At 64.1% G+C, this 23856-nt stretch overlaps 1 protein-coding gene across 9 annotated transcripts in view; it reads left to right on the plus strand.

Annotated features, from left to right (window-relative positions):
- Nucleotides 1-18370, plus strand: part of OGFOD3 (2-oxoglutarate and iron dependent oxygenase domain containing 3) — a 33444-nt gene extending 15074 nt beyond the window's left edge. For 5 of the 9 annotated variants that reach the window (XR_011383306.1, XR_011383305.1, XM_070060081.1 and 2 more), the window contains 3 exons: nucleotides 1487-1640; nucleotides 8811-8934; nucleotides 13743-14020. Coding sequence is in view for 7 of the 9 variants with exons in the window: in XM_070060081.1 (XP_069916182.1) it covers nucleotides 1487-1640; nucleotides 8811-8934; nucleotides 13743-13879 (415 nt within the window). In the remaining 2 variants the exon portion in view is untranslated. Of the gene's footprint in view, nucleotides 1-1486; nucleotides 1641-8810; nucleotides 8935-13742; nucleotides 14021-17716 lie in introns of those variants that run through there. The other 4 variants (XM_070060079.1, XM_051838796.2, XM_070060077.1 and 1 more) reach the window with 4 other exon arrangements.
- The last annotated feature ends 5486 nt before the right edge of the window (nucleotides 18371-23856 follow it).

Here is a 23856-nt window from a genome sequence, read left to right on the forward strand (position 1 = left end):
GGATGCTGATCTGATGACCAAGGCTTGGACGGCAGGGGTCACAAAGCTGCGTGTGTGAGGAGGAGCCTGCCCCCGGCCCGTGAGGGAGGGGCTGCCAGCCTCCTGGGACACCACCTCGTCCTCGGCTGCCTGGCTGCCGTGGACCCAGCCCCTGGCCCCTCACAGGGTCCTCCTCCAGGCCTCTGGTGCAGCATGGGCTGTGGGTACTGCGGCCAATCCTGCGAGGACTTGGTCCTCAGGCTCCAGAGGTTGCCATGTGTGTGTGCCGTCCTGTCCCACGTGTCCAGGATGTCATGTGCGTGTGCCGTCCTGTCCCACGTGTCCAGGGATGTCATGTGCGTGTGCCGTCCTGTCCCACGTGTCCAGGGATGTCATGTGCGTGTGCCGTCCTGTCCCACGTGTCCAGGATGTCATGTGCGTGTGCCGTCCTGTCCCACGTGTCCAGGGATGTCATGTGCATGTGCCGTCCTGTCCCACGTGTCCAGGGATGTCATGTGCGTGTGCCGTCCTGTCCCACATGTCCAGGGTTGTCCTGTGCTTGTGCCGTCCTTTCCCACGTGTCCATCGATGTCATGTGCGTGTGCCGTCCTGTCCCACATGTCCAGGGATGTCATGTGTGTGCCGTCCTGTCCCACGTGTCCAGGGATGTCATGTGCGTGTGCCGTCCTGTCCCACGTGTCCAGGGATGTCATGTGCGTGTGCTGTCCTGTCCCACGTGTCCAGGGTTGTCATGTGCGTGTGCCGTCCTGTCCCACGTGTCCAGGGTTGTCATGTGCTTGTGCCGTCCTTTCCCACGTGTCCATGGATGTCATGTGTGTATGACGTCCTGTCCCACGTGTCCAGAGATGCCATGTTGTTTAACATTCTGTCATCTGGTCAAAGATGCCATGTGTGTAGGACATTCTGTCACATGTTCAGAGACGCCATGTATGATAACCTGTCACATATGTTTGGGGCTGTCGTGTATAGGACATTCTGTCACGTGTTCAGGGATGCCATGTGTGATATCCTGTTACATGTGTTTGGGACTTCATGTGTGTAGGACATTCTGTCACGTGTTCAAGGATGCTGTGTGTGTGATGTCCTATCCCATGTGTCTAGGAATGTCATGTGTGTTTGACATTCTGTCACATGTTCAGGGATGGCGTATGGGTGTGACATTCTGTCATGTGCTCAGGGATGCCATGTGCATGTGACGTCCTGTCCCACATGTTCAGGGATGGCGTATGGGTGTGACATTCTGTCACGTATTCAGGGATGCTGTGTGTGATATGCTGTCATGTGTTTGGGACTGTCGTGTGTGTATGACATGCTGTCGTGTGTCCAGGCATGCCGTGTGTGTATGACATGCTGTCACGTGTCCAGAGATGCCGCGTGGCCCATCCCACTGCCCTCCCTGGGTCTGTGTGGCGGTCCTGGGCCCTGCGGAGAGCTACCTGCTGTCCCCCGTGGCCGAGCCGCTCTGTGACGGCTGTGTCCTCTGCAGGGCCGTGCGGCAGAAGGTGCAGCTCGCCATCGCCGAGGCCTTCGGCATCAGCGCGTCCTCGCTGTACCTCACGAAGCCCACGTTCTTCTCCCGCATCAACAGCACGGAAGCGCAGACGGCGCACGACGAGTACTGGCACACGCACGTGGACAAGGTGAGCCGCCCGGGGCGTCCTGGTCTCCCGCGGGCCTGTTGCCACGGCGCGTGTTTCGGCATCTGCCCCCGAGGCTCCAGGCGCTCCCCAGACGTGGCTGCAGTGGCCGGAGAGCGCGGGGAGGCGGCCCTCAAGGAGCAGGCAGCTGTGCTGGTCCTGACCTCTGTCCTGGCTCGTGCTCGGCCTCCACGGTGGACGGGGCTGGCAGGGGCACTGCAGCCTCTGCCACGGCCCCTCCTTGCCCGGGTCCCTGGGAGGGCGCCCCCCACCTCCTCACCCGGGTCCCTGGGAGGCCGCCCCCACCTCCTCACCCGGGTCCCTGGGAGGCCGCCCCCACCTCCTCACCCCGGGTCCCTGGGAGGCCGCCCCCACCTCCTCGCCCGGGTCCCTGGGAGGCCGCCCCCACCTCCTCGCCCGGGTCCCTGGGAGGCCGCCCCCACCCTCCTCACCCGGATGCCCTGGGAGGCCACCCCCCCGACCTCCTCGCCCGGGTCCCCTGGGAGGCCGCCCCCACCTCCTCACCCCGGGTCCCTGGGAGGCCGCCCCCCACCTCCTCGCCCGGGTCCCTGGGAGGCCGCCCCCACCTCCTCACCCGGGTCCCTGGGAGGCCGCCCCCACCTCCTCACCCGGGTCCCTGGGAGGCCGCCCCCACCCTCCTCACCCGGATGCCCTGGGAGGCCACCCCCCCGACCTCCTCGCCCGGGTCCCCTGGGAGGCCGCCCCCACCTCCTCACCCCGGGTCCCTGGGAGGCCGCCCCCCACCTCCTCGCCCGGGTCCCTGGGAGGCCGCCCCCACCTCCTCACCCGGGTCCCTGGGAGGCCGCCCCCACCTCCTCACCCGGGTCCCTGGGAGGCCGCCCCCACCTCCTCACCCGGGTCCCTGGGAGGCCGCCCCCACCTCCTCACCCGGGTCCCTGGGAGGCCGCCCCCACCTCCTCGTCGTGGCTTGGGCTCCGTGCAGGAGTCTCACTGGGCTGTTCCCGGCCACAGCCCTATGCTGCAGCTCCCTCCCACGTCCACAGACGTTCTGCAGTGACAGCCGTGGCCACTGTCTCAGGTGGACGCCCAGGCACCCCCAGACACGAGACGCTCCGTCGGAGCAGCCTTGGGAGGCGCTGGCTCAGACGCAGAAGTGCCACCGGGGTCTTTCAGTCCCAGGCCCCCGGCCCCGATGGCCCTGTCCAAGGGTGCCCGCCGCCCTCCCTGCAGGCCTCCCACTCTGTGTTTGCTGATCCGACCCGCACCTGTGTCTAGAACGTGCCATCCACTAGCACTCTGTGGCACAGGACTGTCCCTCGTCTGTGCTGGCCAGCACGGTAGCCATGCGTGGCCACTGAGCTCCTGGACGTGGTCGGTGTGCTAAATGACTCGGTCTCGTCGCCTTAGAAGAAAGCCGTCCATGGCAGGTGGCTCTGTGTGACCTGATCAGAAAAAGGGTCCAATCTTTTTTTTTTTTTTAAAAGAGTTATTTATCTACTTATTTGAAAGGCATAGTGACAGACAGAGACGGAGTTCACTCCCCAAGTGGCTGCCACAGCCAGGTCTGGCCCAGGCCAAAGTCTGGGGCCTGGGCCTCCATCCTGGTCTCCCCCTCTGGGTGGCAGGGAGCCAGGCACTGGGGCCATCATCCGCCTTCCCAGCCCAGTAGCAGGGAACCAGATGGGAAGCGGGGCAGCCAGGGAACCCACGCTCTGTCACGGGACGCCAGCTCCACTTGCGGGGCCGCAGTGCTGGCGCCGGCTGAGACTTCTGATGGAGGACAAGCTGGGGGCTGTGACCTTGGGGGTGCACGTGACCCGAGTGGGGCAGACGGCACCGTCCACAGGAGAGAGCGGGGACTCCTGGAGGGTGAAGGCAGGGCCGCCCTCTGAGGCCCGGGGACCTGGTCCGGGGAGGGCAGTGCTGGGCGCAGCCTGGTTCAGTGGCAGCGCCAGGCACGGGGACAAACGCTCAGGCAGAGTGAGCCGGGAGCCAGGAGGCGCGGAGCCGGGCCTGCAGCTCCCGCGGGCCTTGCCGACCTGGCGCGGTTGCTCCTGGGGCTCTTCCGGCACCCGGCACCTGCCCGGCTTCCCTGCTCAGGGAGCTCCAGGTTCTCACGCGGCTTCTCTCGCGGGCCCGGGGTTGTGATGTCTCCGTGCTCCCCGTGCCCCTGCTGCCCAGGATGCTGTGCTCGCTGGGATCTCGCTTCCCGCTGAGGCTGCTTGCGGCCCAGCGCCCAGCGCGGTGTGCAGGACCGGTGCCGCTCTGGTGTTCGCTGAGCCGCTGCTGAGGAGGCCCCCGTGGGCCTGGCCGTGGGGCGGGGGCAGCCCAGATCCGTGTGGAGTCCCGTGCCCACAGCTGGCATGGCAAGTGGCGCGGTACCGAGATGCCTCATTGGCCCGGGCTTGCTCCCTCCCCTGCACACCCGCCTCCTGACCAGAGATGAGCATGGTGTCATGGTGACGGGAGGGGGACGGACGGGCGTTGGGACTTTCTTGAACCTTGATCAGCTGTGCTCAGGTGAGTTCAGCTCGAGTGCGTGGGCCACATTCCCATGGTGCACTGGGGTTGACGGAATCACCGCGGCACCGGCACCCCGGGTTCTAGTCAGATTCTGTCCCGGTTGCCCCTCTTCCAGGCCAGCTCTCTGCTGTGGCCCAGGAGGGCAGTGGAGGATGGCCCAAGTGCTTGGGCCCTGCACCCGCATGGGAGACCACGAGAAGCACCTGGCTCCTGGCTTCGGATTAGCGCGGTTCCCTGGCCAAGGCGGCCATTAAGGGGTGAACCAACAGAAAAGGAAGACCTTTCTCTCTGTCTCTCTCTCACTGTCTGCTCTGCCTGTAAAAAAAAAAAAAAAAAAAAAAAAAGTAGCTCAGGCCTGCGGGTCAAGGGTTGCGTGATGGGGTGGTGACAGAACGTTTTTCAGATGAGTCCAAAATTGCCCGTCAGCCCAGAGGTGCTGTCTGTCTCCTCTGTCCATCCGGGATGCCTCATTGGAGGACACCTTCGCATTAACACTTCTTTAGTGGTCTCAGCAGGACTCTGTTTTTATGCAAATATTTATTTGTTTATTTGAAAGGCAGAGTGGCAGAGGGGGAGAGGGAGAGGGAGAGATCTTCCATCTACTGATTCACTTCCCAGATGGCAGCAGCGGCCGGGCTGTGCCAGGCTGAAGCCGAGAGCCAGGAGCCCTGTCAGGCTCTCCCACGTGGGTGCAGGGCCGAGGCGCTGGGCCGTCCTCCGTGCCTTCCCAGGCCACAGCAGAGCTGACGGGAAACGGAGCAGCCGGCTCTGGAATCAGCAGCCGCGTGGGATCTGGCATCGGTGCAGCTGAGCTCCCTGGGCCGCCCCGCTGGCCCCGGGCCGTGAGGTTTTCAAATATGTTTTTCTGCCTCAGTCTGCATTCTCCTGGGACCCGTGTGACACAGCTAGTGGCTTTGATGTTACCCAAGGCCCCCCAGGCTCTGCTCACTGAATAGTCAGACTCCCAGCGTGGTGTCTGTCCCTGCAGCTAAGTGGGCGTTCGAATAGCCGGTCTGTGATAAACCAGCCCAGTATGGGAGCTTCCAGGGCGGAACGCCCAAACCTCGCTCCAGCTCACTTCATGGAGAGCTGGGGGGACGAGGCAGCTCGGCCCTGAGCCTTCTGGGGGAGCTGCTGGCGGGTCACGCACGGGGTGGGGGTCCCCTCATGCACACCAGGTCACCCTCACACCCAAGCAAGCATTCAGCTGCCTGTCAGCCCAGTGCAAAACAGGGACCCGAAAGTTCGCTCTCCGTCTCCTCCCTGCCCTCTCCACCTCCCTCTCTTTTTCTTTCCCTCTTTTTCTACTCTTGGGGCTAGCACTGTGGCGTAGTGAGTTAAGCCACCACGGGCAGCGCGTATGGGCACTGGTTCGAAGCTCCTGGCTCCTGGCTTTGGATCAGCTCAGCTCTGCCCATTTGGGAAGTGAACCAGTGGATAGAAGACCTCGTTCTCTCTCTGTCTCTGTAACTCTGCCTTTCAAATAGATAAATCTTAAAAAATAGTTCTCCAATAATAAAAATAAATAAATAAAATCCTTTATAAAAAGTATTCATTTTCAGTGAACACTTTCTGACATTTTCATAGAGAGGCAGAGAGACAGAGGTTTCCCATCTGCTGGTTCACTCCCTGGTGTCCATGACAGCCAGAGTGCGCCAGGCTGGGGCCAGGAGCCAGGAACTCCCTCCTGGTCTCCCTTGTGGGTGTCGGGGACCCAGCTGCCTGCGCCAGCACTGCCGTCTCCCAGGGTGCTGGAGGCAGAACCAGAGCCAGGACTCTGATATGGGAGCCGAGCGTCCCTTGAGTATCTTTAAGATGTTATTGGCCGGGCCGGCGCCGCAGCTCACTAGGCTAATCCTCCGCCTTGCGGCGCCGGCACACCGGGTTCTAGTCCCGGTCGGGGCGCCGGATTCTGTCCCGGTTGCCCCTCTTCCAGGCCAGCCCTCTGCTGTGGCCAGGGAGTGCAGTGGAGGATGGCCCAGGTGCTTGGGCCCTGCACCCCATGGGAGACCAGGAAAAGCACCTGGCTCCTGGCTCCTGCCATCGGATAAGCGCGGTGCGCCGGCCGCGGCGGCCATTGAGGGTGAACCAACGGCAAAGGAAGACCTTTCTCTCTGTCTCTCTCTCTCACTGTCCACTCTGCCTGTCCAAAAAAAAAAAAAAGATGTTATTGGCCGGCGCCGCGGCTCACTAGGCTAATCCTCCGCCTTGCGGCGCCGGCACACTGGGTTCTAGTCCCGGTCGAGGCGCCGGATTCTGTCCCGGTTGCCCCTCTTCCAGGCCAGCTCACTGCTATGGCCCGGGAGTGCAGTGGAGGATGGCCCAAGTGCTTGGTCCCTGCACCCCATGGGAGACCAGGAGAAGCACCTGGTTCCTGCCATCGGATCAGCGCAGTGCGCTGGCTGCAGCGCGCCGGCCGCGGCGGCCATTGGAGGGTGAACCAACGGCAAAAGGAAGACCTTTCTCTCTGTCTGTCTCTCTCTCTCACTGTCCACTCTGCCTGTCAAAAAAAAAATTAAGATGTTATTTATGTGAGAGGCAGGGTTACAGAGAGAGAGAGAGGGAGAGAGAGAGAGGTCTTCATCCACTGGTTCATTCCCCAAATGACCACAACAACTGGAGCTGAGCCGACCCGAAGCCAGGAGCCAGGAGCTTCTTCCGGGTCTCCCACGCCGGTGCAGGGGTCCAAGGGCTTGGGCCATCTTCCACTGCTTTCCCAGGCCACAGCAGAGAGCTGGATCAGAAGTGGAGCAGCCAGGACTCAAACCAGAGCCCATATGGGATGCCAGCACTGCAGGTGGCAGCTTTACCCGCTACACCACAGTGCCGGCCCCAGGCCCTCATGGTACCTCATGGTACGAACCATAGTGCCAAATGCCTGGCCCTCGGCTCTCTTGCCGTGTGCCTTACTCTGGGCCTCCACAGCAGAGCGTGGGCAGCGGTTCCTGTGTGGGAGGCTTTCTGGAAGCCCCTGTGATCAGGAGCCCGGCCCCCTGGGGCTGAGCTGGGGCCTCAGAGTGCAGCCGCCCCCGGCCTTCCTGCCGCCCGCCGTGTGCGGTGGAGTAGAGCAGCGCCGGTGCTGGGTGAGTGCCGGGCTGTGGGGAGCAATCCGGACTGGACTAAGTTACTGGAATTAAGACTTATTCTATGCATCTGCTCTCCCACAATATGGCGCTGGGAGAGAAGAAAACAGCTTCTACACAGCTGCCTCCAGTTCAACCAATAAACTGTAGGACTTGCTCCTGATTGGAGAGCAGCGTGCTCGGCGTGTGGGCAGCCGAGTTGGGATTGGTGGAAGAGGACTATAAAGGAGGAGAGAGACAACATGCACCAGGAACATCTAAGGGGAACACCTGTGCAGCCCCCGAGAGAGCCGGCCGGCGGAGTGCCGCTCCCCTGCGGAAGTGGGGAATGTGGCCAGGGGGAACCGCCCTTCCACGGAGGTGGAAGGGACAGTAGCCAACCCGGGAAGAACCAGCAGCAAACCCGGGGAGGGCCGAGCAGACGAAAGAACAGCGCAGGGTCCTGTGTCGTTCCTCCACGAAGAGGGGGAGCGACACCGGGCCCTGGCGTGGGCAGTGCACTTGAGTCCCCCAGCTCAGCTGCGCTGGGGCCCCAGGTCCGGCTCCCAGTCGGCTCCGTCGGCTCCATCACCGTGTGGCTCTCACCCTGCTCAAGACTGGGCACTCGCTGGCTTTGGTGGGGCCCCTCCCCCAGTGCTGGCGACCGCGGAGCCAGGCAGCGAAGCAGCCCCTGCCCCCAGCGTGCGGCCTGATGTGCTGGGGTGGGGAGCAGGGGTGGGAGAAGGTTCTAGAGGTGGTGGTGACGGCAGCTCCACCGCGCGTCCACGGGAAGTGGTGAAAGAGCCATGAATGGACAGCAGATATTTTTGCACCAAAATTTGGTTTTTTAATCCCATCCTGTCAGGAGGTCCTGTGCACTGACAGGCGGTTAGGGTGGTAGACTTTCTGTCGTTCACATTTTACCTCAATTAAAAACAATGCCTGGGCAGTGGCCTGTGCCGCCAGCATCCCAAATGGACGCCGCCTTGAGTCCCGGCGGCTCTGCTCTGATCCAGCTCCCTGCTGTGGCCTGGGAAAGCAGAAGATGGCCCAAGACTCTGGGTCCCTGCACCCGCATGGGAGACCAGAGGAAGCTCCTGGCTCCTGACTTTGGCCTGGCCCTGTAAGTGAAAATGAATAGATATTTTTAAAAAAAAAGTTTATTGGTGAGGCACACACACACACAGATCTTGCACCTGCTGGTTCACTCCCCAAATGCCCCAACAGCCAGGCTGGCCCAGGCTGAAGCCGGGTGACCAGAACTCCATCTGGGTCTCCCATGTGGGTGGCAGGGGCACAGGTATGTGAACCGTCGCCTGTTGGGAGCTGAGCCAGGGGTGAGGGAGCCGGGACATGAGCCAGACACACCTGGGATGGGGCGTGCGGGCAGTGGCTCGACACCTGTGCCAAACACCTGCTCACCCAGGCAGCTGGGCGGGGAGTGCCGGGGGAGAGGCGTGAGCCCAGGGCTCCACTGTCTCCCCGAGCTGTGAAGGATCCGGGGCCCCCTCTGGACGCAGGTGCACGTCTGTTTATTAGCCGAGGGGCCGCCCTCACAAGCGCACGGTCGGGTGGGGTCTGACCGCTGCTCCCGGCTCTGCCGCAGGTGACCTACGGCTCCTTCGACTACACCTCACTGCTGTACCTCTCCGACTACCTGGAGGACTTCGGTGGAGGGCGCTTCGTGTTCGTGGAGGAAGGGGCCAACAAGACGGTGGAGCCACGAGCAGGTGGGACGCGCACACGCTGTGGGGCGGGGGGTGGAGACCCACTGTGTGCCAGACCTGGTGGAGACCCACTGTGTGCCAGACCTGGTGGAGGCCCACTGTGTGCCAGACCTGGTGGAGGCCCGCTGTGTGCCAGACCTGGTGGAGACCCACTGTGTGCCAGACCTGGTGGAGGCCCACTGTGTGCCAGACCTGGTGGAGACCCACTGTGTGCCAGACCTGGTGGAGGCCCACTGTGTGCCAGACCTGGTGGAGACTTGTGTCCGGCCCAGGCCAAGTGTCTGCCTGGGTCCACTGCTGGCCGCCGTGTCCCGTTCTGCTGAGCTCCTCACGGGTGGCGGCTGAGCCGTGATGGTCTTCAGCCTGCCCCGGGCCCCTGGACGTCACCTTGACGTCCAGGGGCCCCTCCGTCCCTCCTTGTGGTGCTGCAGCTCTGAGCCCTTCTCCGAGGAGCCTGGAAGCTCAGGGTTAGATGAGGCTCCCTGCCCATCGTCGGTGTCGCAGGCAGCAGCGTCCTGAGAGGCCTGCCTGCCACGCAGCCCTGCGGTGCCCAGGGCTCGGGCTCGGGCCTCCCTGAAGTACAGCCCCAGCCCAGCCCAGCCCAGCTAAGCCTCACAGACAGAAACTGGACTCTTGGCCGTGGCCCGAGCACCGTTGGGACCACGCCTCACCTGCCACCCTGCTCCTCCAGCCCTGTGTCCCCCCGCCAGGTCCAGCCTGGCCAATGGGGCTGTCCATGTCAGCTGGTCCACAACACCTGCTGGCCATGGCGTCCTCCGAGCTGTCCGTATCAGGCAGGGACTTGGCTTTTAAATCAAAAGGCATGGAAGGATTTGGAACAGCTGAGCGCGTCCCCACCCTGAGGCTGGCACTGGAAGGGGTGGAGGCAGGAGGCCGAGGTGTGGAGAGCTGGGGACACCGCTGCCTCTGTGGAGCAGAGGCCCTCGGGCAGAGAGACTGCTGCCAGGCAGGGCGTCCGGAGGGCTGGGAGCCACCTCCCAGGAGCGGGGTAGGTGTGGTCAGCCCAGGCCCGCCGCGTTAGCCACTGTCCTTGTCCTGTGGCCAGGTTTTCCTCTCGGTTAGCCCCCCAAGGGGCTTGTGGGCAGCCTGGTGGGTGTCCAGTTCCTCGGCACCTGCTGGTGTCTGTCGAGTTCCAGCGCCCGAGGGGGTCAGTCACCTGTTGCCCCAGGACACAACCGGGGCATCCTTCCTCGGGTTCCCGTGGGTCAGGAGTCGGCGTGGCCTAGCTGAGCCCTCTCAGGGGCTCCCAGGCTCGCGCACGTGGTCGGCAGGACCCTGCACCCGTGGGTCAGGAGTCGGCGTGGCCTAGCTGAGCCCCCTCTCAGGGGCTCCCAGGCTCGCGCACGTGGTCGGCAGGACCCTGCACCCGTGGGTCAGGAGTCGGCGTGGCCTAGCTGAGCCCTGTCAGGGGCTCCCAGGCTCGCGCACGTGGTCGGCAGGACCCTGCACCCGTGGGTCAGGAGTCGGCGTGGCCTAGCTGAGCCCCCTCTCAGGGGCTCCCAGGCTCGCGCACGTGGTCGGCAGGACCCTGCACCCGTGGGTCAGGAGTCGGCGTGGCCTAGCTGAGCCCCCTCTCAGGGGCTCCCAGGCTCACGCACATGGTCGGCAGGACCCTGCACCCGTGGGTCAGGAGTCGGCGTGGCCTAGCTGAGCCCTGTCAGGGGCTCCCAGGCTCGCGCACGTGGTCGGCAGGACCCTGCACCCGTGGGTCAGGAGTCGGCGTGGCCTAGCTGAGCCCCCTCTCAGGGGCTCCCAGGCTCGCGCACGTGGTCGGCAGGACCCTGCACCCGTGGGTCAGGAGTCGGCGTGGCCTAGCTGAGCCCCCTCTCAGGGGCTCCCAGGCTCACGCACATGGTCGGCAGGACCCTGCACCCGTGGGTCAGGAGTCGGCGTGGCCTAGCTGAGCCCTGTCAGGGGCTCCCAGGCTCGCGCACGTGGTCGGCAGGACCCTGCACCCGTGGGTCAGGAGTCGGCGTGGCCTAGCTGAGCCCTGTCAGGGGCTCCCAGGCTCGCGCACGTGGTCAGCAGGACCCTGCACCCGTGGGTCAGGAGTCGGCGTGGCCTAGCTGAGCCCTGTCAGGGGCTCCCAGGCTCACGCACATGGTCGGCAGGACCCTGCACCCGTGGGTCAGGAGTCGGCGTGGCCTAGCTGAGCCCTGTCAGGGGCTCCCAGGCTCACGCACATGGTCGGCAGGACCCTGCACCCGTGGGTCAGGAGTCGGCGTGGCCTAGCTGAGCCCTGTCAGGGGCTCCCAGGCTCGCGCACATGGTCGGCAGGACCCTGCACCCGTGGGCTGTTTGCTGGGGGCCTCCTAGGCCGTCCCAAGGGTCTCTCTGCACCTCCCGGCCAGCAGCGGCTCCTCAGAGCAGGAGAGTGAGGGAGACGGAAGCCGTGGGCTCTGTGCCCTGATCCCAGAAGTGGTCCCCACACCTGTGGTCCACTGTGTGCCTCGGGGGAGCCGCTAGGCCCAGGCCACACCTGGGGGCCCAGGACTGCGGGGCTCTCGGGGCTGCCGCGTGTGGGGCAGGGGCCTTGCAGTTGGATTTCTGACGCCGGGGTGCCTCTGCCACCTCAGCAGCCGCGTCTGGGGCCTCTCCCGTCTCCTGTGAGTCTTCCTCCTGTGGATTAAAGGCCCTCGTGGGCGTGGGTTTTTCAGATGCTGCCTCCTGATATCTGGATTTTGCCTTTTAATTTTCTTTTTTTTTTTTTAAGATTTATTTTTTTGTTTGAAAGGCAGAGTTACAGAGAGGCAGAGGCAGAGAGAGAGAGGGAGAGAGAGGTCTTCCATCTGCTGGTTCACTCCTCTCAAAATGGCCGCAATGGCCAGAGCTGGGCCGACCCAAAGCCAGGAGCCAGGAGCTTCTTCCTGGTCTCCCACATGGGTGCAGGGGCCCAGGGACTTGGGCCATCTTCCCAGGCCACAGCAGAGAGCTGGATTGAAGTGGAGCAGCCGGGACTCAAACCGACGTCCCTATGGGATGCTGGCACTGCAGGCGGCAGCTTTATCTGCTGTGCCACAGCGCCGGCCCCATCTTTTTAATTTGCTTAATTGCACGATTGTTTGAAATTATTTATTTATGTATTTCTTTGGGAGGCAGACAGAAAGGAAAAGCGATCCCATCCGCTGGTTCGCTCCCTGAGTGCCTGCAGCAGCTGGGGCTGGGTCAGGCAGAAGCCAGCAGGCGGGAGCTCCGTCCAGGTGTCCACACGCGGGGCTGGAGCCCAGCTTCCTGATGTCTCCTGCTGCCTCGCAGGGTGCGCCCGAGCAGGGAGCTGGATTGGGAACAGTCGGGACTCGAACCCGGGAACTCCAGTGTGGGATGTGGGCCTCAGCTGTTAGGCCAGTGCCTACCCCAGTGGTCGCATCTGACGAGAGAGAAGCAAAACACTGAAAACCCTCCGGAAGCTCTGCTTACTGTTGTCATCTTAGGCTTGGTGCTTTGGGTCCTGCCTGAGGAGTCCCTCCCCACCCCGAGGTCGGAGAGATTTTCTCCTGCATTTACGTCTAGAGACTGTGGTTTAGCTTTTACCCCTCGGTCCACTCTGGGGGGTGTGGTGTGAGGTCAGGGCCCTGACCGCCTGTCCCCTGTGCTCTCAGCCTGCAGTGGGGCGCATCCCCAGGCCGTGCCGGTGTGTGTCTCTGCATGGGTACACGCTAGCCAACACCTTTACTGCAGCTCTGGCAAAAGTCCTAAAAATAGGTGGCATCAGTGTTGCTTGTTTTTTTTTTTTTTTGTTTTTTTTTTTTTTTTTTTAAGATTTATTTATTTGAAAGGCAGAGAGAGAGAGAGAGGACTTCCATCCGCTGGTTCACTCCCCAAATGGCTACAACGGCCAGAGCTGGGCTGATCCGAAGCCAGGAGCCAGGAGCTTCCTCCAGGTCTCCCACGTGGTGCAGGGGCCCAAGGACTTGGGCCATCTTCTGCTGCTTTCCCAGGCCACAGCAGAGAGCTGGATCGGAAGTGGAGCAGCTAGGACTCGAACCTGTGCCCATATGGGATGCTGGCACCACAGGCCGAGGCTTAGCCCACTACGCCACGGCGCCGGCCGCTGCTTGTTCCTCCTGTCATTTGGTTGGGCAGCTTTCTCTCCTGCCTTCACACGTCTTTCCCAATCAGCTTGGTAGCGTCTGCGGAAAGCCTGCCCGGGCGCGTCTGGGGCTCGTGTTGTGTCTGGAATGCGTGAAGTGCCACGATGCGGCCTGAGCCCTTGCCGCGTCCCGGGGTCACTGCGCTGCCCTGGGCCCACCTTCTGTGTTTTTCTCTTCTGCGTGCCGTGCGGAAGCAGAAGCGGTCAGCGTCGGGGGCTGAGGTCCTGGGTGCCGGGGCGAGCTTCCAGCGTCCAGGGTTTGGCAGGCAGGAACCCAAGGGCACCGTGCCCGTGCCTGCCGCGAGGCGGCTCTGAGCTCCCGAGCCTCCGCTCGCTGGCTGCAGGCAGCGCAGGACAGCCCCGGGCTGCGTTCCCTCCTTTCAGACAGGAAGGCCATGACGTTGTGCGGGTCCCCCCCCCCCCCCCCCCGCTGCGTTCCCTCCTTTCAGACAGGAAGGCTCCCGCCCCCCACCTGACGTGGGTGGAGCTCTCCCGGGGCCTCGGAAGGGGCCACTTCCCATCTCCTCCCCTGGATGGGAGCTGGGCGTCAGGGGCTGCGTGCTGTCCTGTCTGTGGGGGCTCTGGGGGCCCTGCGGCCCCGCTCCGTGCGGGGAGGGCTGTTGCTCCCACCGCTCCCCTGCTGCAGCTCCAGTTCCCGCCCCAGCTTGCGTCACCTCTCCCTCCCTGGCTCCCCCCCCAGGCCGGGTCTCCTTCTTCACGTCCGGGTCTGAGAACCTGCACCGCGTGGAGAAGGTCCGCTGGGGCACCCGCTACGCCGTCACCATCGCCTTCACCTGCAACCCCGACCACAGCATCGCCGACCCCGCCTTCACGTAGCCGGGCCAGGCTGGGCGCCAGGAGGGCGCCTGGGGAAGCCGTGCCCTCCGGTGCGCCAGTCCCACCGCACACGGTGCCTTAGCCAGGGTCCGACTTGCTGATGACTTGGTCTTCATCTGTGAATAAATTAAGGGAGCCAGCCTGTTGCCTCCCAGGGGTCTGTGCCTGCCTCGGCCTCTGGTACCGCACGCGCTCCTCTCTCCTGCACTGTGGGCAGGTAGAGGCCTCCGCGGCTGGGCCCGGCCTGTGTCGGGGTGTGCAGGATCCGCACGCTGCACCACCTTGGGGCGAGGGGGCCTGGGGCTTCCAGGCGGGGCCGGAGTTCCAGCGTCCCGGCAGCTCTGAGCGCACACCCAAGGCTGCCCACCGAGACGACCTGGGCACCAGTCGGCCATGCTGCCCAGCCCTGCGCCTCCACCAGCCGACTGGGTTCTCGCCCAGAACTGCTGTTCCCGGCTCCCGTGGGCTCCCTGCCTGCCGAGGCTCGGCTGGCTCCCCTGCTCGTCCTGGTCTCTCCCCTGCCTTGCACACGGGAGTAGTGGTCCGAGGACAGAAGGGACCAGCTGGGGGAGCCGGGCAGGGCGGCCTGTGGGGGGGGGGGGGGGGGCTCGTCCACCCAGCCTGGCTCCCGGCCCGGGCAGCGGCGCTGGGGTTTGGAGTTGGAGCTCTGTACGTGGCTGCGAGAGCCAGGTTCTCGTGCTGGCCCTCCCGTCCTCCTCCGCCCAGCCAGCAGGGACAAGTGGCCTGCGGACACAGACCTGCCGCAGGTGCCTAGGACCCGAGGAGGCCACTGCCCGGGAAGTGAGGGAGGTTCTCCCCTGGCAGAAGGAGTGAAGACAGAACAGAAGACAGGCTCGGGGGACCTGGCCGGTAGCAAGTCCAGTCACCCCGGACCCCGAGCGCTTACCGAGGAGTGTTGGGCCAGGAAGAGCCCGCAGGGCGGGGGTCAGCGTCATGGTCGTGCGTGCCGTGCTGGCAGAGGACGGTGCTGACGTGGTCGCCATCCCAATACACGTCTGAGCAGAAGCTCGTGCGAGGGCCGGACCGGTCCGCTTCCGGCGTTCATCCGAGGTCGGGGCCACTGCCTCAGGTGCAGCCCAAGGACAGGTCGCCCTGCTGGCTGGCGCCTGTTCGGCCCACAGGCCAGCACCCCTGGCCGTCTGTGGCCCCTCACGTTTCTGGGGCACAGTGGTTACAGCGCCGCTTGGGACGCCCACGCCCCGATCGGAGTTCCAGCTCTGCTCCACGCGTGCTCCCTGGGAGGCGCAGGCCCTTGGGCCCCTGCCACCCATGTGGAGCTCCTGGACCCTGGCTTCAGCCTGGCCTGGCCCTGGCTATGGCCCTTGTGGCCACCTGGGACGGAACCAGCAGGTGGCAGACCCCTGTCTCTCCGTCTCCGTCCCTCTGCCTTCCAGATGAGCAAGTAAGTTCTTTTGAAACCCCCAGGAAGCCTGGAGGCCCCTGAGGCAGGAGCGGCCTGGAGCTGGTTGTGGGCTCCCCTTGCTCTGTGCACCCTCGCGGGGCTGTGGGGGCTCCAGGGGAAAACTGTTTGGAAGACGCAGTTTGTTGCTGGAAGTTTCCATGGGGGGATTGCTGTGGTGTGGGCAGAGCAGCTGGGCCCTCAGCCTGGGCTACACTCAGGGCCCACACACTGCCCTGAGGCTCAGCTCGGCTCCAGACCCTGATAGAGGTGGGGGACTGGGGCCACCTCCACTCCTGAGAGGCAGCACTGGGGTCATGGTCATCCCCATCCCATGGCTCCCAGGCCCGGCCCTGCCCTGCACCTGCTGTCCTGGGAGGGGAGGACGAGTGCCACCCCGGTCCCCACACTGCCGCCCTCCCCAAGGCCTGCCTGACCCTGGCTCTCCCAAGGCAGAGACGCCCCCTTTACCTGCTTGAGGGCTGCAGGGGGAGGGGCCCCAGCACAGGTGGGGGCCACACAGCGGGCCCCATCCCCTGTCTCCCAAGGCCAATCCCAGGCTGGGCTGGGGGCCGACCTTGTAAGCTGCTCCCACCTGACCTGTCAGAGCAGAGCCCAGACCCCTCACCAGCACCTCCCTGAAACCGTGCCCACCCCACGTGGGTCCAGCTGGAGGAGGGTGCTGGCCTCTGGCTGCCTGTGCCCAGCCTGGCATGCAGGGGGCAGAGCCCGCGGCCATGGGCAGAGGCTGAGGGCACAAAGGGAGGGAGCCTGCCCCCCAGGCCTGAGACAGCCCCGTCCTGGTCTTCAGCCCCCAGAGGAGTTGAGGTTGGGGCAGCTGGCTCTGCCCAGGAGTACAGAGTGGACACCCAGTCCTGGGATAAGACGGACCCTGGGTCTCAGCAGTGCCACGGGCACACCTCTGGCCACCAAAGGCTCAGAGGCCTGGCACGGTCAAGGCTGCCTGGACAGCCGGCCGCCTCGCCCAGCGCCCTACAAAAGTGTCCCCTGGAGCCCAGTCCCTTAGCTGTGAAGGGAGCAGGGGCAAAGGCTGTGGGCTCAGCCGAGGGGCCACCCAGAGAGGCTCCCCAGCCAATCCCCAGGGCCTAGGGGCCAAAGGGCAGGGTGGAAAGGGGGTGGGGGCTCCCCAGGAGGTGACCCTCTGAGCTGCCTCCAGGTGCTGAGTTGCGCCCCAGGCCAGCAGAGCTGGGGGTGGCTCTGCGGGTGGAGCCCATGTGGGGGCAGAGCCGAGACGGGCTGGAGTTCTAGGGACTGACTGCAAGGCTGCCTCCTCCCACCTCCCCTGGCACCCGGCCTCGGCGTCCACAGCCCTAGGAGGGAGAAGCAGCCTGGGGCCAGCTCCGGCCCCTGCACCTGTCCCAGGCAACCTGGAGGCCATCACTCCTCTGGGGCCTGGGTGTGTCCTGGGAGAACTGGCCTCCCCTGACCCCAGCATGGAGCTGGCCTCCCTACAGGCCTGGGAGAGGCCCAAGTCTGGAGTGCGTGACCGCTGGCCGCTGGCTGCTGGCAGCCCGGCCTCCTGCCCTGCCGTCATCCGTCTGGAATTCACAAAGGCCAAGCTGCCTGGGCTGGGGGGGGGCACACACGGCCCCGCGCTCTGGGGACTCAGCTCTGCAGCTGTGGCCGACCGCGCCAGCTCAGCTCTCAAACCGCGAGCGCCGTCACCTCCGCCACCTCAGCCCTGCTTGGTGGGGCAGTGTCCGGAGCTCCCAGGCCAGGTCAGCAGGGTGTCCGCTGCCCCCAGGGGCGTTCCTGTAAAGACGGGCACGACCACCCGCCGGGGGCACAGCAGCCCGGGGACAGGCGCTGGCAGCCCTGGTGCATCCTTGGCACCTCCGGGCAGGTACAGCCGGGCAGCCACAGTCTGGACCCTGCAGGGCCCTGGACTGGGCCAGCTCACTCTCCTGGGGGCTTGGAGGGGCCTGGAAAAGTCCTCTGGCCCCCGAGGCCAGCCTGGGAGAGGTGGCGTCCACGCCCACTGCCCCAGGAGACAGCCCTGCTGGCGGGCCGGGGCGTGAGGGTGCCTGGACGTCAGGCCTCACGCTGGTCAGCGCCGCCGGGCACCCGCTCTCCATGCATGTTCACAGCCAGGGCTGTGCCCTCTGCAGGCCTGACCGGGGCCCCGGCCGCCCCCTGCCTCCCCCAGGGGTGTGGGGTGGGCGTGGGGGGCCCAGGGCCTGGTGCCCGCCCCTCCCCTGCGGCAGGCCCCATCCTGGGCTGCCCCGCGCCCCGCCCCCAGCTCCACCTGAGCCCACACAGAACCTTGACCCCAGCTCACTTAGGCTCTTACGGGAGGCACCTGCAGCACCGTGCATGCCAGGTGGACGTTGACAGCGCTGGCACGGTTTCTGCCAAAAAGAAACACCTGCCAGCAGCTCCTCTCCACGGTTCACCAGGAGACTCAAACCAGAACTCCATGGCAGCCGGACCAAGCCCCCAGGGCGGCCACAGCCGAGGGGCAGCAGACCTGTGTGCCCCCAGCGCACGCCCCAGAGCAGCCGGAGTGGCCCACGGAGGCCGACACAGCGTGGGCACATGTGAAACCCAGACACAAACGACTGCAGGCCACTGGGTCCCATCCATGACTGCGACGGACAGGACACGGCCACCGGGGCAGCGGAGCTGTCAGGACAGAGCCTGGGCCGCAGGTCCCTGGGGCATCTCCAGGTCCCCATCCTGTGGACGATTCCAGCTAGAACCAGCTGGAACCCAGGGGTCGGCCGGAAACCGCCGGGACCTTGCCTTGCTTGCAGCCCCCGGGCAGAGAGGACTTTGGCCAAGGTCCTCTGCTGGGGCTCGGACAGGTCCGGTCAGTGAGCAGAGGTCCCGCCTCCCCGTTTGCCCACCCCTGCCCTGGTCACAGGCGGCCAGGCTGCCCACTGGGGGACTCACGCAGCAAAGGGGCCCAGGCCCCTGTGGGAGGCGTGGTAGGGGGAGGTGGGCACCTGGGAAGCGAGGGCTCAGGCCCTGAGACACCTGAATGAGTTCGCATTCTGAAGCCCTGCGTGGGTGTTGGAGAAATTTGAGAAAGACCCAAAAGAACAAAGTTGTGGGTTTTTTTGTTTTTTGTTTGTTTGTTTGACAGGCAGAGTGGACAGTGAGAGAGAGAGACAGAGAGAAAGGTCTTCCTTTGCCGTTGGTTTACCCCCCAATGGCCACCACGGCTGGCGCACTGCAGACAACACACCACGCTGATCCGAAGGCAGGAGCCAGGTGCTTCTCCTGGTCTCCCATGAGGTGCAGGGCCCAAGCACCTGGGCCATCCTCCACTGCACTCCCTGGCCACAGCAGAGAGCTGGCCTGGAAGAGGGGCAACCGGGACAGAATCCGGCGCCCCAACCAGGACTAGAACCTGGTGTGCCGGCGCCGCAAGGCAGAGGATTAGCCTAGTGAGCCGCGGTGCCGGCTAAGAACAAAGTTATAAGAAAATTCCCTAAACTTTTTCCATCAAGAGCTAACACCCTTGACCACTGAAAACCTCTAGACCCAACTTTAGTTCCCATGTGGACAGCGCACACACACTGCACACACGTGCATACCTGTGCACACGCACACACACACCCCCCTGTTCTATTACGTAGTGTGTATTGTATGCATTACGCAGCAGGTGCGCGTGTGCTATGTATTATTTGTTATGTATGTAGTGTGTATCGGCAGTATTTGTCATGCATTAGTGCACACCATGTATGTGGTATGCACACGTGTTAGGCAGGAAGTTAGAAGCTGCCCTGTGTGTGTGAGAGGGGCCTGAGGAGCAGAGAAGTTTCTCTGGAGAGGAACGCAAAGCCTCAGCAGCAGCCTAGTAGTCCACACTGCAAAGTCCTGCCCAGACCTGACAGCGTGCAGTTGGGCTCAGCCCTCCCCCCAGGGGAAGCTCCCTAGGAGAACCCTCTCTCCTCAGCACCACATGGGTTACCTGGCCTGGTAACACAGAGCAGGAAAACAAAACCACATCCTTCCTCCAAGGCAGGCACCCTAGGGGAAGCTCCCAGTCTGCTAGCACTGAGTAGAAAACCTGGGGGAGAATTTTTCCTGATTTATAATCAGCAAACCCTTTGTCCTGGGGGAGGGGGAGGGGAAGAGGAGGGGGGGGGAGGAATGGCGGAAGAACTGGACCCTTTCCCTGAAAGCCCAGGCTGAGTGTGAGGCGGGCACTCGCGTTCTGAGAGCCCTCCCCCCTTAACCCCTGCACCTGCTGCGCACTGCTGTCTCCTGCCTGAATTCTTTCTTGCAGGAGACGAGGGCCCCTCCCCCCGCTCCTCTCCGCTGACATCTGTGGCGGCCTGATGTTTGTTAGGCATCGCTTGCTGTGTATTTTATGCCGTGTGTGCTGTGCAGTCTCTCACTCTGTCCCCCTGCAGATGCACCCCACTAGCCACCCTCCCACTGGCCTCTCTGGAAACACACCCATCCACGCCACGCACGTGTGCGGAGAGCCCAGGGGGCTGGCCTGGGTCTCGAGGTCAACACCTGCCTCCCACGTCGAGCACCGGGCTGGACTCCGCCGCAGCCCCCGGCTGGTGCACACACGCAGGAGGCAGCAGCGGTGGCTCTTGCCGCCTGCTTGGGAGACCTGGGCCGAGGTCCTTGCTCGCGGCTCCGCCCGGCCCGGCGCTCCTGTCTGTCAGGTCAGCAAAAGCAGAGCAGTGCTGAAGGGAGCGCCCTTGCACACGAGTCTTCCCCCAGCTCTGGTTTTTCAACACAGGATAAAGTCCCGGAAACGGCGTCGCCTGAGCAAGGTGCGCCCAGGCTGGCATGGCTCTTTTTTCCCTCTGATTAATGAGTTTTCAAAGGTCAGAGAAGGGAGGGGAGATCGCCCATCTGTTGGTTCGTTCCCCAAATGGCCACAGCAGCCAGGGCTGGGCCAGGCTGAAGCCAGGAGCCAGGAGCTCCACCCACGTCTCCCACGCGGGTGCAGGCGCCCAAGCACTTGGGCCGTCCGCTGCTGCTTTCCCAGGTGCATTAGCAGGGAGCTGGATGGGAAGAGGAGCAGCTGGGACTTGAACTGGCGCCCGTGTGGGATGCCGGCCCTGCAGGCTTGACCTGCTCTGCCACACACTGGCCCCACCCCTCCCCCACCTGCCCTTATTTTAGAAATACAAGTGTATTCACCCACAATTTTTCTTCATTCTGTTGACTTTATATCTCGTGTATACATACAAATTTCATACAGGTTTCACTTTGACTTAGGGACTCAGCCACAGTCCCCAGTGCTGGTCCTTGGCCTTGGCCACCCCTGGGCACCCTGGGAGGCCCTGGTCCCTCTGCTTTTCTGGCTGTCGGATGGCTTTTAGAGCAACCACGGGGTTTCCTCCCAGTTCTCTCCACACCCCGCGGTCAGTGCTGAGCAGCTGCCTCCCAACACCCTGCCCAGCCGGTCCTGGCAGGACTGCCCACGGCTGCCACCCCAGGACTGCCCACGGCTGCCACCCCAGGACTGCCCAAGGCTGCCACCCCAGGACTGCCCATGGACACCACCCCAGGACTGCCCACGGCTGCCACCCCAGGACTGCCCACAGACGCCACCCCAGGACTGCCCACGGACACCACCCCAGGACTGCCCACGGACGCCACCCCAGGACTGCCCCCAGCTGCCACCCCAGGACTGTCCATGGACGCCACCCCAGGACTGCCCACGGCTGCCACCCCAGGACTGCCCACGGACGCCACCCCAGGACTGCCCCCAGCTGCCACCCCAGGACTGTCCATGGACGCCACCCCAGGACTGCCCACTGGCAGCTCCAGAGTAGGAGGCCGAGGGTGAACACTGTCCCCAGGTGGGAGCATTGGAGCCACCCAGGCGCCACGTGGAGCAGGTCAGAAGGCACTCAGAAATGGAGTGTTGCGGGCCCGGCACCGTGGTGCGCTAGGTTAATCCTCCACCTGCAGGACCAGCATCCCATGTGGGCCGCAGTTCTAATCCCAGCTGCTCCTCCTCTGATCCAGCTCCCTGCTGGTGTGCATGGGAAAGCAGTGGAGGATGGCTCAAGTCCTTGGGCCCCTGCACCCGCGTGGGAGACCCAGAAGAAGCTCCTGGCTCCTGGCTTCAGGTCAGCTCAGCTCCGGCCACTGCAGCCATCTGGGGAGTGAACCAGCAGATGGAAGACCGACCGACCGACCTCTCTCTCTGGCTCTACCTCTCTCTGCAACTCTTTCTAATTAATTAATTAATTAAAAATCTGCTTCCCAGGACATGCAGGACAGTGCTCAGTGCCGTGGGTGGGGAGCAGCCAGGCTCGGGGCTGCCCGGGAGTGGCCAGGGTACCAGCCTTGGCCTCCATCCTTGTGGCTCTGTGGCTTAGCCAAGGACGCCCGGTGGCACGGTCAGCACCAGGGTCATATCTTGCTTCCCACAGCCCCTCCCGAGGCCCTGGTGGCACCTGGGGTCTCCCTCGGGCCCTGCCCACCGCTGTCCACGCTTCCTCTCTCTCCCTGGCTCGGCAGGCGGTCCCAGCAGTCTGGGGAGCTACTCCCAGATGCCCCAGGGTCAGCATCCGATCCTGGAGTCCTGGGAAACCCCCAGGCCCAGCAAATCAGGGTCTTCGTTCCCCCCGGGCCCCTGGACCAGCAGCCCTGCCCGCTGCCCTGGCTCTGTGAGGCCCAGGGCTGGAGTGGGCTCTGCCCTGGGTGCTCCCAGGCCTGGGGCCCCACCAGGCAGCAGCACCCACGGCTCTGTGGGCACCTGCAGGCCACCTGCAGGCGCACCCTCAGCTCATGCTGCCTGGGCTCCGGCTCAGACTCCAGACGCACGGCCGGAGGCGGGACCAGAACCCCGGCGAGCGGGAGCGTCCACTGTAACCCTAGGCGTTTGGACACAGGCCGGTGACACGGGGGTGGGCTTTGGGCCCTGACTCTGCCGATGGCCCCCCCGCCCTCCCCTCCGCGAGCGCACGCAGTCCCGTCGCCGGGTCAGTCTCTGTGTCTCCGGGGCGCAGCGAGCCCTCCCTGTCCGTCTCAGTTCCTCCTGCGGCCGTGGAGGCGGCGTCTGCCTCGGCGAGGGTTCCCTGCCCACAACTCGGCAGCCCCGGGCGGGGGAGGGGCCGAGCGCCACCCCCGTGACCCCCGAGGAGCCAGGGAAGCCTTGAGGAGCAGCCCATCCCCAGAGGAAGGGGTGTGTGGGCACGCACATGCATGTGGTGTGATGTGCATGTGTGCACGTATGTGGTGTGTGGAGTGTGCACGTGGCATGTGGTGTACATGTGTGATGTGTACATGGTGTGATGCGTACGTGGCGTGTGGTATGTGTACATGTATGTGTGGTGCAATACATGTGAGTCTGATGGAATACAGCTTGTGTGCTGGCACACGTACATGTTTGGTGTGGTGCATGTGTGACTTGGTATGATGTATGTGTGTGGTATGATGTATGTGTGTGGTGTGATGTATGTGTGTGGTGTGATGTATGTATGTGGTAGTGTGTAGTATGTGTGTGGTGGTGTGTAGTATGTGTGGCATGCTGTGTAAGTACACGTGCACATGTTTCATGATACATGTAATGTATTTGATAGAAACACCCGTGTTCTTGGTGACACATGTGCAAACTTGGTCCCATGCCACGTGTGGCATTGTGTGTGTATATGAGGTAAGCTTGCACTGTGCATGTGAGTACTTGTGCATGGTTAGCATGACACGCGTGCATATCTGGTGTGATATGACACACGTGTGCACATGTGTGCTGCCACACCCTCTTGTCCTGAGCCTTGAAGCCCCGCAGCCCGGAGTGGCCCTGAGCGGCGACTGCAGGCACGGAGCTGCCCGCTGGGCCCCAGGCTCGCCCAGGACAGCTGCTCCTTGTTATAAAAACGGGGACACGTGTTGGGGGCAGGAGGGAGGTGACAGCCGGCTGCTCCTGCAGGCGTCCCCACAAACAGCGCAGCAGCTGTCCCCTGGGACCCGCCCGAGACAGGAGACGGACGCCACCCAGGTTCAGAGCAACTTTACCCAGCGTGGGGAGACGCCACTGGACGACAGGGCTGCCCAGCACAGAGGCAGGGGCACACGCTCGGCACAGGCAAGCCAGCCTCGGCCCACGCCGCCTCCAGTTTCTCAGACGCGTCCAGGGCAGGCACCGCCAGGCCTGCGGCCACCCGGCTGCGGGCAGAGTTCCGGGTGACACGAGCCGGGCGGGGCGCTCTCTGGGCCCGTGGCGCCAGGCCAGGCTGATCCAGGCCTCACAGAGCAGGTGCCGTGTAGGCGGGGTCACCTCTGCCCACCTGGGAACGGGGGTGGGGCTCACCCAATCAGAGGGTGGCTGAGTGAGCCACAACCTGGAAAAGAAGAGGATCTGCCCCAGGCTGCCGCACAGGCCCCACCTGCAGCCCCCACCTGCCACCTCCCCCCAGTCCCCCGCCTGCAGCCCCCACCTGCCATCTCCCCCCAGTCCCCCGCCTGCAGCCCTCACCTGCCCCCACAACCTGAGGTCCCCACCTGCCACCTCCCATCCGCCCCCCACCCGCCTGCAGCCCCCACCTGTCACCTCCCACCTCCCCCCCCCAGCTCCCACCACCCCCAGCCTGAGGCCACCCATGTCCTTGGA

Source organism: Oryctolagus cuniculus, chromosome 17 (genome assembly GCF_964237555.1).
Source record: "Oryctolagus cuniculus chromosome 17, mOryCun1.1, whole genome shotgun sequence".
NCBI classification, from domain to species: Eukaryota; Metazoa; Chordata; class Mammalia; order Lagomorpha; family Leporidae; genus Oryctolagus; species Oryctolagus cuniculus.